General features: G+C 31.7%; 1 protein-coding gene across 1 annotated transcript in view; it reads left to right on the plus strand.

The window, feature by feature from the left end:
- The window catches only part of LOC127715884 (maltase 2-like), a 41,536-nt gene extending 24,552 nt beyond the window's left edge, over positions 1–16,984 (plus strand). The window contains exons 3-9 of the mRNA XM_052222004.1: positions 1,091–1,245; positions 1,668–1,796; positions 3,930–4,034; positions 4,540–4,679; positions 6,933–7,119; positions 9,953–10,138; positions 16,784–16,984. Coding sequence (XP_052077964.1) covers positions 1,091–1,245; positions 1,668–1,796; positions 3,930–4,034; positions 4,540–4,679; positions 6,933–7,119; positions 9,953–10,138; positions 16,784–16,984 — 1,103 coding nt within the window. The remainder of the gene's footprint in view (positions 1–1,090; positions 1,246–1,667; positions 1,797–3,929; positions 4,035–4,539; positions 4,680–6,932; positions 7,120–9,952; positions 10,139–16,783) is intronic.
- Positions 16,985–20,156: the final 3,172 nt, after the last annotated feature.

Raw genomic sequence — 20,156 nt, forward strand, 5'->3', positions numbered from 1 at the left:
TGAACATTAAACTACCCCAGACATATTAGACTAACTAATGAACATTAAACTACCCAAGACATATTAGACTAACTAATGAACATCAAACTACCCCTGACATATTAGACTTACTAATGAACATCAAACTACCCCAGACATATTAGACTAACTAATGAACATCAAACTACCCCAGACATATTAGACTAACTAATGAACATCAAACTACCCCAGACATATTAGACTAACTAATGAACATCAAACTAAATGAACATCAAACTACCCCAGACATATTAGACTAACTAATGAACATCAAACTACCCCAGACATACTAGAATAACTAATGAACATCAAACTACCCCAGACATATTAGACTAACTACTCTTCGATTTTATGAAATGCCCAGTTTTTTCGCTTCTTCCTGACATTTCTCTTCCATTTGATTCATATATGTATATATCATAAACTATTACAACACTTAAATCGAAATGAAGCAAGTCAAACCGCGTTAGAGACCAGACAAGATCGTGAGAGTTTTCTCATTTTCTTGCCCAGATCAGAGGAAAAAAAATGTCCTGAATCCTTTTAAATACCTCTGCTACTATGCAATCACGGCTTATATATTGCTACTTCTGTCTGTCCTGATGTCTAAACTTTTAGTTTCCTATGTCTGTAGCTATATTATTTATTCTTATTTTTCATGTTTTGTAAGCTATTTCCAATTTCATAACATGGATCTTCATATCTGGGTTTCAAAGGTAAGAAGGCGGGTATAATCGATGTTATGTACGCTACTCTCCCTCTTTCGGTCTCGATCAATGGACAAACATAAGCTACACTAAGTATCATACAATGATAATCAGTACATGAAAAGCTCTTCTCACTATAAATAACGGTATATTAGCCTACAAAACATGAAAAAAAAATATTATTAAGCCGTATAAAATAATGCTCGCATGTACAGAAAGCAAGCTCAAATTACTTGACCTGGTATTAAATGGAACCGTTTTACACTTGCTATTCATTGCATTTCAGTGCACCCATTATTGACGTAAATATAAAAAAGACAGAGATATTCGTGTCTAACTTGTATATTGTAGTATTAAAATTTCAGATATAAAAGTTATTTTGGACTTTGTTCCAAACCATACCAGCAATGAAAGCAAATGGTTTATAGAATCTAGAAAGATGAACCCAGAATACAAAGACTACTACATATGGGCTGATGGCAAACGAAAAGGGCAAGGATATGAACCGCCTAACAACTGGGTAATTCTTACGTTAAAATACAGGCCTACATGCTATGGATCAAATGTTCTATGATCATATATAAGGTGAACTGTCTACATCTTATTATAAATCATTGAATTGGTTTAACTAATACTATAAAAAAAATCTTGATTACAGTGACAATTTACAAGAGGTTAATGAGTTATGTTTTCTTTAATTAAAGGAAAAGAAGAAATTGGAATACTTCTATAAATTCACCGTGTTTTGACGTTTTTGACGTCTTTATACCTTATTTAAATTGAAAATTTTGCCATAAGGTGTCTAGAGTGCAATATTGTATTTATTTTGCAATGGAGTATGCGTAATGTTGAAATAATTCAATTTTTGTTATTTAGGTTAATTTGGGGACCAAATATAAATTCTCCTTTATTAGTGAGTACTTATATCTGGTTACATTTCAGATTAGTGTGTTTGGTGGTTCAGCATGGAAATTTGATCGTGACTACAGATACCAGTACTACTATCATGCCTTCCTGGACTCACAGCCAGATCTTAATTTGAGAAACCCAAAAGTTCGAAAAGAACTTGAAGTATGTTATATTGAATATCATGATATTGTAAACCTATCACTTGTGTTTTATTTATTATGTTTTGTTTTTATTTTTTGTTTGTTATTTGTTTGTTTATATTTTTATTGCCACAAATATACTGTATGTTTTTAATTTCAGTTCATTTATATGTTTTTTGGAATTTAGTGTGACGTCCATTTTCATTGAAAACATGTTTAAACCCCGCCGCCTTTGTAAGTCTTGTATATTTTTTAATTTTAGTTCATTTATGTGTTTTGGAGTTTAGTGTGACGTCCATTTTCATTGAACTAGTACACATTTTTGTTTAGGGGCCAACTGAAGCCCGCCTCCGGGTGCGGGATTTTCTCGCTGTGTTGAAGACCCATTGGTGGCCTTCGGCTGTTTTCTGTTCTTTGGTCGGATTGTTGTCTCTTTGACACATTCCCTATTTCCATTCTCAATTTTATGTAAAAATTAATGTTTAATGACAATGATTTTAAAAAAAAAAATTTTTAAATATAAAAAAGTATAAAAGTAAGATTGCCAATAAGACAACTTTCCACCAGAGATCAAATCCCGTATATATGTTTTAAAAATAAAAACGCTTGCGTGTTGATTTATTTTTTATTTCAGAGAACTCAATCTATAATATTGTGCACTGCTATGTACAAATTCCAGTAATTTCGTTGCTACACAAGATATTTTTGGAAAATAATGACATTTTTTTTAATTACCAAATTTTTATTTTCATAGAACTGCAAACATATTTAAAACTATGTTACCATACAATCATTTTTTCTTCAAATTATCAAACGTTTATTTAGGTTGTGGTTCCAGTTAAAAGTTATGACGAATGTTTAAGACTTTTGAAAAATGAATTTTATACGTGGCAGCTATTTATAACATGATTCGAAAGAGTATAAAGTCAATAAATCAAAATTAAAACTAAAACTAAACACTGAAATTACATTTCAGGGAAATGTGTAGGATAACAATTCCCACAACAAATAATTTTACCGAATTGAAATGATATAAAATTGAGAATGGAAATGGGGAATGTGTCAAAGAGACAACAACCCGACCATAGAACAAACAACAGCAGAAGGTCACCAACAGGTCTTCAATGCAGCGAGAAATTCCCGCACCCGGAGGCGTCCTTCAGCTGGCCCCTAAACAAATATACTAGTTCAGTGATAATGAACGCCATACTAAACTCCAAATTGTACACAAGAAACTAAAATTAAAAATAATACAAGACTAACAAAGGCTAGAGGCTCCTGACTTTGGACAGGCGCAAAAATGCGGCGGGGTTAAACATGTTTATGAGATCTCAACCCTCCCCCTATACCTCTAGCCAATGTAGAAAAGTAAACGCATAACAATACGCACATTAAAATTCAGTTCAAGAGAAGTCCGAGTCTGATGTCAGAAGATGTAACCAAAGAAAATAAACAAAATGACAATAATACATAAATAACAACAGACTACTAGCAGTTAACTGACATGCCAGCTCCAGACTTCAATTAAACTGATTGAAAGATTATGTCTTCATCATATGAATATCAGGCACAATCCTTCCCGTTAGGGGTTTAGTATCATACCATCATAACATATATGAGAAGAACATAACCCGTGTCATGCCAACAACTGGTTTTTAAATAAATGTGTTTAGTGCCGATGCAAAGACCCTATAAGTGAATCAATATTAACGCCAAAATATGCAATCTTTAATGACCTGACAACAGTATCGTAACTATATCCCTTCTTAATAAATATATAATGTTAGGAAGTAATTTCATTAAAAGCATCCCAAAGGTCACGTTGAGCAGTTTAAAGCTGTCTGTGTACTGCTTTCTGATCATTGTGTTTGATTTTCATTAGCAACAGTTAAAATTTAACAAGACTTAGGATATCTTTTTGCAGAGTAACTTAGGTAAGTTTTGTCATATAATTATATAATTTTTATATACTAATGATATATCATTGCACCTACCAGACAGATAATATTTTATATGTTCAAATAGCTGTTACCATGGTAAGTTTTAGGCATTTGTGGAAGATATTTATATATAATTGTCGATATTTCACATGTATTTGGTTTCATGAAACAGTCGCATTGATATAAATGATCACCTAATGTAATGATTTTTGTAGAATGCGTTGAAATTTTGGTTAGATAAAGGAGTAGCAGGATTTAGGGTTGATGCCTTCAAGATGGCATTTGAAGTTAAAAATGTGTCTTTGGACGAAGATTTACCTGTAAGTACTTCTATGTACATGTATATACATTTAACGATTATGATCACACATAAAACTGCTGTCTTATACAATTGGATCAAGATATGATTTCCCAATGTTTGCAAAAGAAGTGTTGTTTTGTTTGTTTCATTGTTCTTTTGTACTGCTGGCTCATTGACATTCACGAAATAACCGGCCCCTTAAATTCTTAACAATGGAAATCTGAAGAAAATAAAACATTTATTCTTATAAAAGTGGATCAAGATACAATTACTTATTTACAAACGAAATAATATTTGATTCCATTGTTCTGTTGTATAGCGGTATCTGACGTTTTCGAAATAACCCGCCCCTTTTATTCACAACAATGAAATCTGTAGAAAATAAACTTTTACGATGACAGTTCATTAAAAGCGATAAAGATTAAACTGAATTTGTAAATGGTCTATTCCATTTGTTGTGTTCTGTCTGATAAAAAAAGTGTTCAAACTTTACGTACGGCATAAAAACCAATTCTTTTAAACAGGAATTAAAGGCAGGGGAGAAATCAGTATTCACAGATAAACAAAATCATAGTTATACCACTAACTTACCAGAAATCTATGGAGTGATAAAGGACTGGAGAAAGATGTTTGAGGAGTACAAAGAAAAAGATGGCGTATCAAGGTAAATTTCTAAAGAATAGATAAAATATGTAATATGTTTACCAATACTATATAAGATCCATTTACTGTGATGTGCATTGTTGCCACGGTGTACATGTATATCACAATCTAATTAAAATATAGAACTCGGATTTATGTAGTATAACGAAATCCGAGTTCTATATTTTAATTAGATTGATGTATATCACATTTTGTTCGCTTCTCAAGATAGCTCAACGGTTAACTACTATAAACTATTGAAAGAGCATAATACCTGCCACAGCTTAGCTAACATATGCTTAGCCCGTACGGTGACCTTTAATTGCATGTTATTTGGACTCTTTTGGATAGCCTCATCATAGTCCTCATTGGCAATCATACTACATCACCTTATTCTATATATATTGCTGAACAGGAATATAATTTTTTAAGCAATGTTCGTGTTTTCTTTATTCATAATGTCAATAATACTAAGTAAGTTATGTAACATTTATAATGTCAATAATACTAAGTAAGTTATGTAACATTTATAATGTCAATAATACTAAGTAAGTTATGTAACATTCATAATGTCAATAATACTAAGTAAGTTATGTAACATTTATAATGTCAATAATACTAAGTAAGTTATGTAACATTTATAATGTCAATAATACTAAGTAAGTTATGTAACATTTATAATGTCAATAATACTAAGTAAGTTATGTAACATTCATAATGTCAATAATACTAAGTAAGTTATGTAACATTTATAATGTCAATAATACTAAGTAAGTTATGTAACATTTATAATGTCAATAATACTAAGTAAGTTATGTAACATTCATAATGTCAATAATACTAAGTAAGTTATGTAACATTTATAATGTCAATAATACTAAGTAAGTTATGTAACATTTATAATGTCAATAATACTAAGTAAGTTATGTAACATTTATAATGCCAATGTCACGTATTCGTCTGCAACATAGCGTCCACTATCGACGAACACATTAGATGATTAAGAATGACTTGTATTGAATTATATTAACTAGGATCGATTGCCTATAATTAAACGGGCTTTTCGTGGTCCTGTCATTTCCGTTGACAGGTATGATATTTCGACTCTCTACACTACACATCCACACTATTTTGTGAAACAGAAGTTTTCTTATTTGATCTAATGTTCCTTCGAAAAATCTAACAGCAAATATATTTGCTGCAACTTATTCCAAGCTTCTTCGGTAATGAAAAAGGATAAGTAATATCTAAAATACACTAACTGGAACTGTGATGAAGTAATCTAAACTATTAATTTTTCCCTGACAACGATTATTTACGTCCAAGCAGTAAAGTGTGTAGACAGATTGTATAAATTCTTATGGGCATCAATTTAATGACAGGCTCGTTCTTGTATTGTTATGAATCGTTGTTTATGGCCAAAATTCAACATCTTTTTTGATGTCATCTAATTAAAAGTTAATAACACTTATCGTTACATATGTGATATTTTTACTGCAGGAATTTTCCCCGAAGGAACTGACTTTTTATTTACAATAATATGAGTAGAAATAATTGTCCTTTTCTTGATTTGGATTTTTTTCTGATTCACAAGGGAAACTCTACGGAAAAAATTACCGCTTTATAAAGTTTTTTTCAATATATTGTTGCATCACTGTCCAATATTTAGGGGTGGAATGCGCACAAAAACGTTCAACATCGATAAATTTTTTATGTGTCTGTTCAAAACCAAAAATTTGAAGCCCAGTGGTTTTCTTTAGTTGTTGTTTGTCATATTTGATTTTCGTTTCATGATATTAGCTTAAATCAAGCCGTTGGTTTTCTCAATTGAAATGTTTCAGATTTTGTCACCCAAGGGTCTTACTATAAGAGGTTATTATAATATTGAATTGGGTTCTGTCATTGTTGAAGAGTTACCTGCAATTGTTAACATCCTCGTAATTTGGCCTTTGGTGTATAGCTGTCTCATTGGCAATCACACCACATATTCTTATTTTTTTTATTTGAAGATATGTACGGAAACTGACCACCTCTTACTGAAGAAACTTATGTTGTGATAAAGTTGACCAGCCTTTTAACGAAATTCAAATTCAATTATGTTGGTTATAGAGTTTGTCTGGAGAGCCCTATTAGTGTTTTCACGTACAAAACAAGTTCAAACATCGCATATGCAATATTTTAACCTTAGGAAAATTGGTCAATGTTTTATATCTTGTAATAAAAAAGAATAAATTAGAAGTAATATTGTGAAAGGTTTATCTGTATTTCAATATAGGTTTATGACTACCGAATCATTTGGTTTAACATCAGAAATGGTTAACAAATACTACGAGGCAGGATCGCTTCCATTTAATTTTGATCTGATAATGAAAGTGAACAAATCTTGTGATGGTCTCTGTTTTAAGACGATAATTGAAGGTGCATTAAAGAATCTGCCGTCAACTGCATGGCCAAATTTTGTGGTGAGTTTAAATTTTATTTTCATAAACAATGTACGGAACGTGCGGAACGATAAACGGTTGATTGGTATAGGCGAGAGAACAAAAACTGACTGGTGTTGATTATATGAGCACAAATCAACTGCTTAATTAGTTAGCAAATGACATAAATTAACCATGTTTTCTGTTAGCATATCAATGAACCTTGTATTTGGTTGGCATACATCAATCTTCCGTATTTCCGGAAAGCATAAATCAATCAACCATATCGACCACTAAAGTTAGCAATGAGAATTAACATGTCAAAGAATCATAATGCGGTAAGAAGGGCCCACTGAAATGATTTGGTAATCCTCGCCAGCTCCGTACGGCAAAGTTCTTTACCGGACATGGCTCTAATGAAAGGTTATATCTTAGGGAAGGGCCCACCGTCTGAAATGATTTTTTTGGAGTTAGGCCCTTTCGGGAATTGTAGGGGTTCAAAGTTGCTGTTCAAAGTGTATGTTTTTTTTTTTTAAATCAGAAGTCTTTTTTCCTGTCGATACATTTCTTTCAAGTAAGGGTGCATGCCGTACAAAATAGTTCACGTATAAATTTATTTGAAAGTACTTATTATCGGCATGCAATACACTCTTACAGCTTGTTCTTCCATACGTTTTCATTTTTAGTATAGGAAATAGACATTAAAAGCTTCTTTTCTAAAAAAATACAGGATATTTGAGGATGCCGAGTGTATGGAAATTTTTCTTATTTCGTTTATTTGAAAGCATATGCATTGTACTAAGGAACACGTTTAAGTTAACTCGCATTAAATATCTATTTTTATGCTACGATAGTAAAGAGCATGATACTTTCTGGTCTGTATGTTCGTTTCTTCGTTCGTTCATTCGTTTGTCCGTTCATCCGTTCCTTATCCGTCCGTTCGTACATTCATACTATATTAGATTAACGTTATTGGTGAATGTAGTTGAAGATGAAGTTGTAATCAGATCAACTTGAAACTTAGTACACATGTTCATTATAATGTGGTCTTTCTAAATTGAATGCCATATAAATGTTACAAGTTTACAATATGATAGGTTTCGCGTTTGAAAAACACAGAAAACGTAAATAAGACGTCAAAATATGGTTATTTTCCCAACTTGTCCCTTTTCCGATGGTGTAAAAATCCGGAAAGGGGGCGCACTTTCATTTATATAAATACATGTATGATAATATATAGTATGTGTTTGGATGCAGCGGAATAAAAATAGTTCGTTCACAAATACTGTATTAATAATAGACATATACAGAATTTCATCAAACATCATACATCTGACACAGGCTTTATTAAGATGTTTTTGACTATTTTCGAATTGCTGGCACGTTTTTTTTTATATTGAAACTATATATTTCTTTACTCATTGATATCAATATGCCGTCATTTAGTAAGCAAGCAAGTCAAGATACCTATAATTGTTTACTTTTTACATCGCGATGACCGTGAGGGCATTCCGATGTATTGTTGGCACAGAGATTTCTACTTACGTAACTTTCGTTTTTGACTGGTAACCGATCTATAAATACGCGGACATCATCGAGTGCAAAATAACATTCCTTATCGCTTGTTATAAATTCATTTCTTCAATGAATACTCATAAAAATATATTTTTTTAGAACAAAAAAATTAATAATATGAAAATGTTTTGTCGTTAGAAATATATATATAAGTAAAAAATCATTAATATCTATGCACACGTACAGAAAAATTGTGTTAACGCATGCGGAAGAATATCTCAAGAACGTTTTGCGGGAAAATACTCAAATCCAATCTATTAGAAAAATCGAATTATTACAGAAGAGTGTCCACCAGGCACTTGCACTGCACTATTATTAGAATAGTAGAATAAAATGATATACAAATGGATGAAAATTATATATACATGTAACTGTTATATAAAAATATTAATATAGTATATAACAACAAACCAGAGTATACTGAAATGTATCACTACAATATAATAGTTATTACGGTGAGGTTGAATTCCCTGTCATTATTCATCATCCACGCACGAACTTGTCTCAGAAAAAAATATATCTCTGTACATTAACCTCACTTTCATGTATAGAAATGTGATTTTTATTCTGAGACAAATGCTTGTGACCATCCACAAGAACTTGCGGTCATCCTATGTTCAGTACTTCAGTACTTTGATTATACATTGTGACTTGGATGGAGAGTTGTCTCATTGGCACTCATACCACATCTTCTTATTTATAGTCAGTTCATTCTGCTACACACGTCATTGGTGTTGTAGTGTCCCACTTTAACTTCAAATGCTGGACATCTTTGGTCATTTAAACGTTAAAAATCAATATATATATACACCGTACTGGTAGCTAGAATTTCTATTTGACAGAACGTTTTTTCATAATTAGGTTTTGTGGTTTTCACACATACCGCATTATGATTCTTTGACATGTTGATTCTCATTGCTAACTTTAGTGGTCGCTAGGTTGAATCTGGTGTCATCTTACATCTTTGCTTCATTTTGAAATAGTCCAATCCTAAAAAAAAAATTTCATTGACGGATCTGATTACACGGATAAAAACCCACGATAAATTCTCGATCTCAATTTTAAATTATGGAACGCATATTGGTATAAGAATTCTTTATTCTCTCAGTCTAGTTATGATATTTTTACCCGGAATAATGACTATAATCGAATGGGTTTTTTTTGTAGTATCTTCGATAAATCAACTCAATTGAAAGAGAAAAAAAAAACAACGTTTTACTTTTTTGAAGCCAACTTTTGAAGCTTAAAATATAAAACAGTTATCTCCTAATTACAATTTTTAAACTGAATTCTGTTTTAGATGGGTAATCATGATAAACCTCGAGTAGCCAATCGCATGGGCACAGATATGATTGATGTTATGAATATGTTACTTTTGACGTTACCAGGAACACCAACATGTTACTATGGTGATGAAATAGGAATGAGAGACGTATATTATACATTTGATGAAACTCAAGACCCTTATGGAAGAAACTACGGACCGGTGAGTTTTGGATGGTGTAATATCTTCCTCTTTATAAGGATCTTTTTTGTTAAAAGGATATCTTGGGTATACGTCATTGAAAACCAAATAAATACACACCTTTAAAACAGTCATACAATCATGTATTTTAGACATGTTAGATTCCTGAACAATTAACAGAGAAAAAGAAGTCGAATATAAAGGATATATACCCGACAGCCAAGCAGTGTTTTACTAATGACAAGACTTCAGTTGTACATTTTATCTGTAAATGAATATTCAGTTTGATAAGATACCAACGTAGAAACACATATTATTGTTTAAGGAAGGGCTCAATCATACTTTGTAGACAAACATTCTGATTCAAACAAAAAAACATTCTCTGAAACTGACATCATTAAGATGCTTGATTTATTTATTGACAACTTATTTCGGTTACGTTTAGGGGATTTTGTTTTTGATAGACATTAGGAACCAACTGTGGTCCTTTTCTTGTCGACTAGTTCTTTTATGCGCACGAGGAAGACTCCATACAGGAGCTTCTCATGAATAGTGAAAAGAAGCTGGCATTATCATTTAACTTCACGCTTAGCCATTAAGATTTGGTCCTCTCACTAAAGAATTCAAATTTTCGTGACTATGTTGAATGCATCTATCCTATCAAACTTGAAATAAAGGATACCACAGATACAGTTAAGTCTGCCTAATATCTCGTCTCACATCTAGAAATTGACAATAATGGTCGGTTGAGAACAAAACTTTACGAAAACAGGTATGATTTCAGCTTTCCGATGGTTACCATTTCACTAATATGTAACAAAATTCCAGCAACTACATATGATATATATATATATATATCTACCAGGTAATGCATTATTTTAGAGTTTGCGTGTCCTACCATTATTTCCTTGAAAGAGGATTGCTGATTATAAGTAGCCTTGGAAACCAGGGTTCCAGATGGTAAAGTTGAATCATATCTTACGGACGCCTTCAAACGTTTATTGACTGTTACGGAATACCTGTGTGACAGATGATCACGGATATGTTAAAATTGTTGTAACCACAACTTGTCCCATCCTCTTCCCCTCTATTGTGACGTTCTTCCACAGTTGACCTGTTCATACGGAAATGAGACCTAAATTCATCGATAGTGTAAATAGGTATTACTGTTTCAAAATAATTCTGAATACGGTTAACATTGTTTCTCAAAGGTGTAAAAAAAATGCTCATTATTAACAGAATCTTCAAATTGAATAAAATAGTCAAAAAGTGTAGAGGTATCTAAAAAATCGTCTAAAAAAGGATAACTATATGAAATTGCTGGTACACCGGAAGCCACCTTGGATCTTATCGTCTGCCCTTGGATGTTCTATTATCCTGAACCGGTTCCGTCGATACGAACCGGATAATGGAAAGCACGCCAAGTTTGTACTTACCATCAGCAACATGACGGACCTCTATTGTGACATCACCGAACGAGTTTCATCACCAAATTTGTACTTACCATGAGCAATATGACGGCCCTCTATTGTGACGTCACCGAATGAGTCTTACATGTATCAGCAAATTTGTACTTACCATGAGCAACATGACGGCCCTCTATTGTGACGTCACCGAATGAGTCTTATTATCAAATTTGTACTTACCATGAGCAACATTGACGGCCCTCTATTGTGACGTCACCGAATGAGTCTTATCACCAAATTTGTACTTACCATCAGCAACATGACGGGTGTATCTTCTTCCTCTTTTTTATATCATCAAAACTAAGGTTGCAACAACATTAACGACACCTATTTTGCAGCACAAGATGCACATTTCGACAATTGTTGTCTCTTCAGTGATGCTTGGGGTCAAAATGTTTAAAATTCCGAATCCTAAAGCCGATAATAGCAAAGAGGACCAGCGTAAAGCCAAAGTCGTACAAGACATCAGAGCTATGCAACTTTCTCGATATTGGCTGATCTATAAACGCCTTTTAATTGTATCAATGCTATACACAGCGATTGAATTTATTTGATTTTTCCCTACCAAAACTTTTGTTCTATGACTTATTCGAGAAACACCTGTCTTGTCCACTGAACTCGGTATATTACTTTCGAATTATAATACAAAGACGTTACGCACGATATTGGTGTCACTTTTGGTAACGTCGAATGTTAACGTAAAAAGCTTATAAATATTGACGTGTTGTAATATTGCGTTTCAGTATATCTTTTTTTATACATTGTTTTATGTGATTAAAACAAGATATAGGTATACAGTTTGTGTTCTGTAGTAAACAGAAATGTATAGAATACGTATTGTGTTCTTTGAATGAAAGAATATGTGGGATATACCGTGTGAGTACATGGCCATAAGAATTCGTCACTTTAATACAATATTTTGCTATATACATTTCGTATAAATCGATGTGTTTTTTTTCAAAAAAATATTGAGGGGCCATTTCTGGTTGGATTTTAATTAACCTAATACCAATAGAAGCAGAACTGTCATACGTTTTTTTAATGGTAATATATTTGTTGTGAAACGTTAATTACTAATTTCTGATGATATAAACACAAAATTTTATTATTTGTCCGAAATTTTTTTCTATATATTCCAACCAAATAAAATTGTAAATAAATTTGATACTTATTCTCATCAGGAGAAAAAAATTAACTGAAGACAAAAATATGACCAAATAAACAACTACACTTCAGGCAATGCTGCGTCTTTCAACACATGGTTTGTGAAAATCCTACTCTAAAAGTCGTAAAGAAGTGTATTTTTTAAACGTAGTTTTATATTAAATAATTTTAATTTTTATCTTGACTGACCGATTTATATGTGTTTGAGAAAGTCAGAACTTATAAAATATACGAGTACCGGAGATTATGGTTATAGAACAAAGGCAAAACGAACGTACTTCTTCCATTGAGTCCGAACACCAACAAATGTGGAACTATAATATAGACATGGATAAACTATATTTACGCACATCAAAGTTCACGGTCTTGCATTCATTTTACATATTTTTGTAAAGAGTGAAGAGAAGTAGAGCCGTTAATTTTGAATTTTTCGGATAAATTGACTTTCTTTTTTTCTTTTTTTTAAAACTTATTCACAATTTTTTCAAAGCTGTATGGAAGACTGGTAGAAGTTTGAGCTCAAACTTTTGCGTTTTTATATATGATTTTTAGGATTTTAACATGTATTTCCATAACGAATATCGAAAAAAAAAATACATTGTGCACAGTATGGAATAAGTATGTTTTAAATAAGGGAGTGCGGAATGAGCAAAGGATTATTTTTCAAACAAGGGAAGGTTATATAGTGCAGACTATGTATAACAAAATATAACTTAGTTTTTCTTGAAATTGCAAGCGTTGCAAATCGTGAAAAAAATCAATACAAAACATTCATTGCTTAATCGCTTCATTAAATAGTAAATGGATGAGTAAAATAATGAAAAAATTCTCTTTTTAAACTAATAAATAGTATTGCTAGGAATAATATACAAGTACTCTCATTTTGTCTGTAACACGAGATAAAACGGAAAATGTTTGAATATTGATTGATTGATTGATTGTTGGTATTTAACGCCACTCTCAACGCTATTTGCTATAGAAGGAGATGACGATCTTTTATTTCCATCAAATGGGCTTACAAAGAGTATATTACAATATAAGACATTATTTATACAACAACAACAAAACAAATTGGTGTCCATTTTTTTTAATTGGTGGAGGAAGCCGGAGTACCCGGAGAAAACGACCGACGTTCGACAGGAAACCGACTGGCAATCCTAGTAAATGAGGATTGGAGTAGAACGCCATTGCTTCGAGTGGGGTTCATCGAATTAACAACCTCAATGTTGACAGGCTATTGCTTACTGTAGATAAACTTCTAAGATCGCTCGGCAAACAAGGCTTCGGAAATAACAGAAAAATAAAAAAGATGTGGTATGATTCCAACGAGACAACTCCCTACCAAAAACCGAATGACATAGAAGTTAACAACTGTAGGTCACCGTATGGCCTTCAACAATTATAAAAGTTATAAATAATTAGCAAATCCCATACCGCGCAGTACGCTATAAAAGGCTCCGAAATGGAAAATTTAAAACAATCCAAACGAGAAAACTAACGGCCTAATTTATGTACAAAACAATAAACGAAATACAAAGTTTATATGTTGTACAGCAACAAACGACAACTACTGAATAGCAGGCTCCTGACTTTGGACAGGCACATACATAATGTGGCGGGGTTAAACATGTTTGCTGATGCCAAACCCTCCCTTAATCTGGGACAGTGGTGAAACAGTACAACACACTCGCACATTCCAAAATTATATCATTTACTTCTTCAGTTAAATTCATTGTGTCTCTTTTTAAGAAAACTTTACAGATAAATCAAGTCAAATGACGACTTTTCAATAACTTAAGTTCCCTTTGAAGATATTTAGGAAACTATTTGAAAGTAGGGGCAAAGTTAGGTGTTGTCTCACAGATTTGTTTTCATTAGTTTAACTAATAAAAATTTTTAAAAAATGCTTCGTATATATAAATGAACAATAGTATTCCCACACGCATTTTACGGATGTTAACTGGATATGTACCGTAAGCCTATTTACAAATTCCACGGCAGTTCCAGCTCCGATCCACAACGGAAACGGTCACTGTACGGGGTTTAGGTTATTTGTATACTAACAAATACGTATGGAATATATCTTTTATTACGTTTTTTTTGGTAATTTTACTGTAACTTGTTATAGTTATTAAAAAAAAACGAATTTGATTTATTGCAGTTGCACCCAAGTTTGGCTTAATTTATTATAAGTTAAAACAATCAACATTTGAATTAATATGAATAACGTTTTGTATATGATGTAAGTAATATTTGAATTTCTGCTTTGGTAATTGGAAGATTTTAGTAAATATGTATGTTTTGTTGTTGTTGAGTTGCTGTCTCATTGAAATGTACCCATATCACGTTTTATTAAAAATAAATGTTATATTGAAAAGAGGAACCATTTCAACGAAGTGAAATGAAAAATATATATTCTAATTTCATACATTAGGTATTCTTTTATTAGAATAGATACGTTACAAATACATAATACACCATAATGCGAACATACGTTGCCTATATAGTTAACGTCAAAAACGTCAAATTAGAGATGCTGTGACATTTTGGTAGACCACCATGTGACCGCTTTATTTTGATGATTTCTGCATAAATCTTTATTTCAAATATATCGAAAGGTTCCTTTTGCAAAGGAATTTGATATTATGATTATTTTTTTCAAACAACTGATGTTGTTTTCGCCCTTTTTTGAAGATTTGTAATAACTTGTCCTTCATAATTCAAAGCAAAAATGAAGACGCTAACATTGTGACATTTTGGTAGACACCCTTGCAACGCATTGATATTCGATACTAATCGATAAAAATATAATTGAATGCATTGAATATTTTCTTTTTTATTTGGAATTTATCATACCGGTTTCATTTCATCGTTCTAAAATATTTAACACATTATTTTACATTGTTTTCTGTAACCCACACCGGAATTACTAGAGTTAAACGTTGGTTAAAAGTTTTGTGACGGGAGACCTTTGAGAATTCATATACTTTGTATTTTTTGGTTTAATGCTAAAAATGAGATTGATGTCCGAATAAATGCTGTTCAAATGTTATAGATTAGGAGACATGTTACATTTTCTGACTGCATGAAATGTTTTGCACAGTTTTACTCAATATTGATAATTTCTTTATACAACAGTTTTTTTAAACGTTGTTGTGACAGTGTACTTCGGGATAGGTTTTTGGTAATGATATCGAAGTATTCATGGGATTTGCTCTTTTCCGTTGGATTTCTTTGCTTTCAAAGAGTTTTCCAAACTTGTTTTACAAAAGGATATGTGCTATCCTGAATTTGATAACACAAATCTCTCGCTATACATGGACTATGAACTGTTGTGCCGTAAGGGAGTGATATTTATCATTGGTGTCTACAATCAATAATGACTTCTTTCAAGGTCTACTCAGTCCGAAAATTGCGTTTTTTCCGTCTTAAATTCATGTCATCCCAAAGCCCTAATTTTACTCTTATAAATGGTATAGCATTGTTATGTTTCATATACTTATAAGTAACCGGAAATAGGAGGAATACTCAAAGAACAACATTAGTATGTTACCCGTCTACACGGAAAATATAACATTTTTCTCGTTAGTATTCGGACAGCTGATTGACAAAACCGAATAAAAAACAATAAGCCATCTGTAATTTAAATTCTTAAGTGCTTTAAAGGTTTTATACACAAAATTACACTTTATCTGTCCTGTATTTTTCTTATTTAAAGCTGATTTTTTGTCAAAGGTACATGAAATCAGAAAACGTCACCAACATTGTGCGTAACGTCATAGAGACTGAAATACAATATACAAGTACAAACATTGTTGGTAAATGTCGAAGGTTTTATACGAAATAGATATTTCTCCTGTTTTTCTACGTTTATCTTTTTTGTTATACATGTATAATATATCAATTCAGTAATCACGCTTAAATTATTATAAATTCTAGGCATTGTCTTTATTTTGCATAAAAATGGACATTGGATGGAGGTGACTTGTGAGGGGCACGTTTATTTGGTTATTATATATGTTTAATATATTTACAGGATGGATACACAATGTTTAGTCGTGATCCAGAACGCTCACCAATGCTGTGGGATAACACTATCAAAGCTGGTTTTACTACAGGAACTCCATGGCTTCGTGTTGATCCTCTACACAGTCACAATCGAATAAATGTCAAGGTAGTACAGAGTAGAAAGCAACAACAAATAAATATAAAAGATATTACTTTTGATGACACATGATTTAATCAAACTGAACATGTCTGAAAAAACATCCAATTTGTGAGTAAAGTAAAATAAAGCAAGCGTCTATTTGTAAAGGTTCAAGTTGTTTCGTCAACAGTGTGCTAATTTAACCTGTAACAAAAAATATTAAAAAAAAACAGAGGCGTACAAATTTTTTTAAAGCTTCATCAAAATATCTACTTGTAACATTTTTTCATATGGAAATTTTGTCTATGGCAATTCATAATTTTACTATAACAAATTACTTCTCCAAATGTATACCTAATGTCTTATGACTTTTGACAATTTCAGACATGTTCATAGTTGATGACGATAAAAACAGAAAGCGGTTTGGTAGTTCGTTGCGTTTTGAGATTATTTAGGGTATATTAATTGGTCGAATAACACCGACAAAAGAGAAACTTGCGAAAATTAATAAATTCCACGAGAAATGATTTAACGCGAAAAAACACCCCGAAAATAAGTTAGTTTACAATATTCAGGGCCTAACATATAAATAAATGTATGTATTAGATGTAGGTAAAATAGTCATATATCATTTGTTAAACTGATAAGTTATACAATGTTTATTTGGTTAAGGTGGTACCAAAAACTTGACTAAAATTAATTTGGCTCGTTTAATTTTCATGAAATTGTGACAAAATATTTACTTTGACCCCTTGACAAAAATATGAAAATTTCAAAAAACTTGAACCACACACTTTATCGAAAAAATTTCATTGAATATATAGCAGTTTGACAACACTAATTTTGATCATTGAGAAGCTTAATATTTCCTTAACAATAGAACTTGATTAAAACGTTCAGCTGATTTTTACAGAGTTATCTTCCTGTAGTGTTATATGTACCACCTTAAATGTTGTGTTTTGATTGTTATTTGAAGGTTGAACGAAAAACCCTTACAAATACTCATATAAAAGTCTACAAGAAAGTGGCAGAAATAAGGAAGCTGCCATCATTTCAAAATCCCGATATTCAGTTTGCATATACAGACGACAACTTTCTGTCTTTTATCAGAACAGCAGAAGGACGTCCGAAATATCTCGTTATACTGAATTTTGATGCAGCAAGTCACATAGTGTCAACAGCAGACTTCAGCAAGGCTCCAGTTTCATCGACAAGAGGAGAAGTTGTTGCCATGACCGGAACAGTTAATTTGGCATTTGGAAGTTTAATTGATTTAAAACAGATTAAACTGCAAAGAGGGCAGGGACTTGTTATTAAAGTGCATCATTAGTAATTATGTGTTTGACTGAAATACATTTGTCTTCCAGGAAACAACAACACGGATAAAAAACTGCTTCTAACTTTCCTGATGTACTATAATATATTCAACCTATTAGTATTACGGATTTCGTCACAGATTAAATTCAAGTTACGTATTAAATTGAATGGAAACACCAAAGATAAACAATATTCAGTGTTTCAGAATCACAGAAAATATGTCTCAGAATAAAACAATTCACGACTTTAACTTATTGAATGCACGGTTAATTAATCAAGAAAAAGTACAACAGCATTAATAATAACCTTTTTCGATGGCAGCGGTTAATATAATAATAAATCGCTAAAATAGACCTCAAATGAAATCATATTATTTGATATTATTACATTGGTTGCAATGAATTACATTGATTTCCCAGTGAAATAAAAACCGATAATTTCACATGTGAAATAAAATTCTTCGATTAGTTATAATAATATAATAATGATAAGAAATTCTTTATTTAAAGAGGGTAACTCAATTAAGTTATTCTATAATTATATCTTAAGGTTGAAAAACAGTCATTTTTCAGGTTAGTTTGTGGCATTTATATATGATCGTATCCTAAAACATACTGTGTAAAAAGTTGTACATAGCATTGCAAATAATACATACACATGCTGTAGGACAGTAGGGTTAAATATTACCAAAAGATCACTGCTTGTAGGACAGAGTCATGTTATGAAAAATATGTATATAATAAAACGAGAGCTTCATAGTAACCAGACGATATTACCTTACATCATACGTCCATATATTCATTGTATATAAATGTATCTAGTTTTGTATTTTTGTATATATATGGGTTTTGGATAAATAAAAAAAAAAACAGACTTGAACACGTTTCTCGGGATATATTATTTCTTTTATTTATCGTTTGATGCTGTTTAGGTAATGTTTATATAAATTATAACTCAATCTACGATGTGTAACTTTATTTTTATTTGGAAAAGAAATAAGCAAATTTGTCAATCAATAAAGTGCTATCAGGTCAGTTTAATGCTGTATGGTCAATCAAAGAGAAGTCGATCAGCACAGAAACGTGATATAGCTGTTCTGCAATTGTATATTTTTGAAGAAGTTAATTCGTATATTTGTCAACTCAAAAAGTGATTATCCCAACACAGCCATTAACTAAATATTATTTTGAAATCACGTTAGCCTAATTTCTAAAATAAACAAGTAAATAACTTGCAAAAAATTGTTGACCTAAAGTTGTCTTATTATTACTTTTGTCGTTTGGTTGCTGTCTCATTGACGTACATCTCACAAATTCTTTTATTCATGTCGACCCAGAAATCGTTGAATATTATGCTTTTATTTCAATGATTTTGTATAAAGGTATCGAATTAATTATATGCCTTTGGACACACACATGAAGTTTATAGCCATTTAAATAAAACAATTGAGAAGGCTTTATATGGTTGAATGTTGATGAGACTTTTCGAGAAAATTTAAATATTCTATCATTGACAAGTTTCAAATTTAAGAAAACTTATCAAAATGTTTTGCAGAATGCTGCAAAAATATGTATAATACATGAAATGCCATTCTGAGAGAATATTCTAACTTTAATTCCATCTAAAAAGTAACCTGTTCTTGCGTGCATTTTTCAATTTAAAAGTGAAACCCCTTACAACATTATAATTATTATAGTACTTACTATGCATCCTGAACTTCAAGAAAAAGATAATCGTTGTTTGACCCAATAAGTCACCATTACATGATCATACATACCTTGGTAGCATGACATGTAAGGTATGAACACTTATAACAAACCCCAAACTTGACATCGTTTTTGATGTGTATTGGTATCTCTTATCTTTTTTCAATCAAAGTATGTAAATAACTCCAGTTTTTGCCGGAAAAACACGTATAACAAATATGGAGAAAACAGAGGTTGCG

This window comes from Mytilus californianus, unplaced genomic scaffold, assembly GCF_021869535.1.
Source record: "Mytilus californianus isolate M0D057914Y unplaced genomic scaffold, xbMytCali1.0.p SCAF_9, whole genome shotgun sequence".
NCBI classification, from domain to species: domain Eukaryota; kingdom Metazoa; phylum Mollusca; class Bivalvia; order Mytilida; family Mytilidae; genus Mytilus; species Mytilus californianus.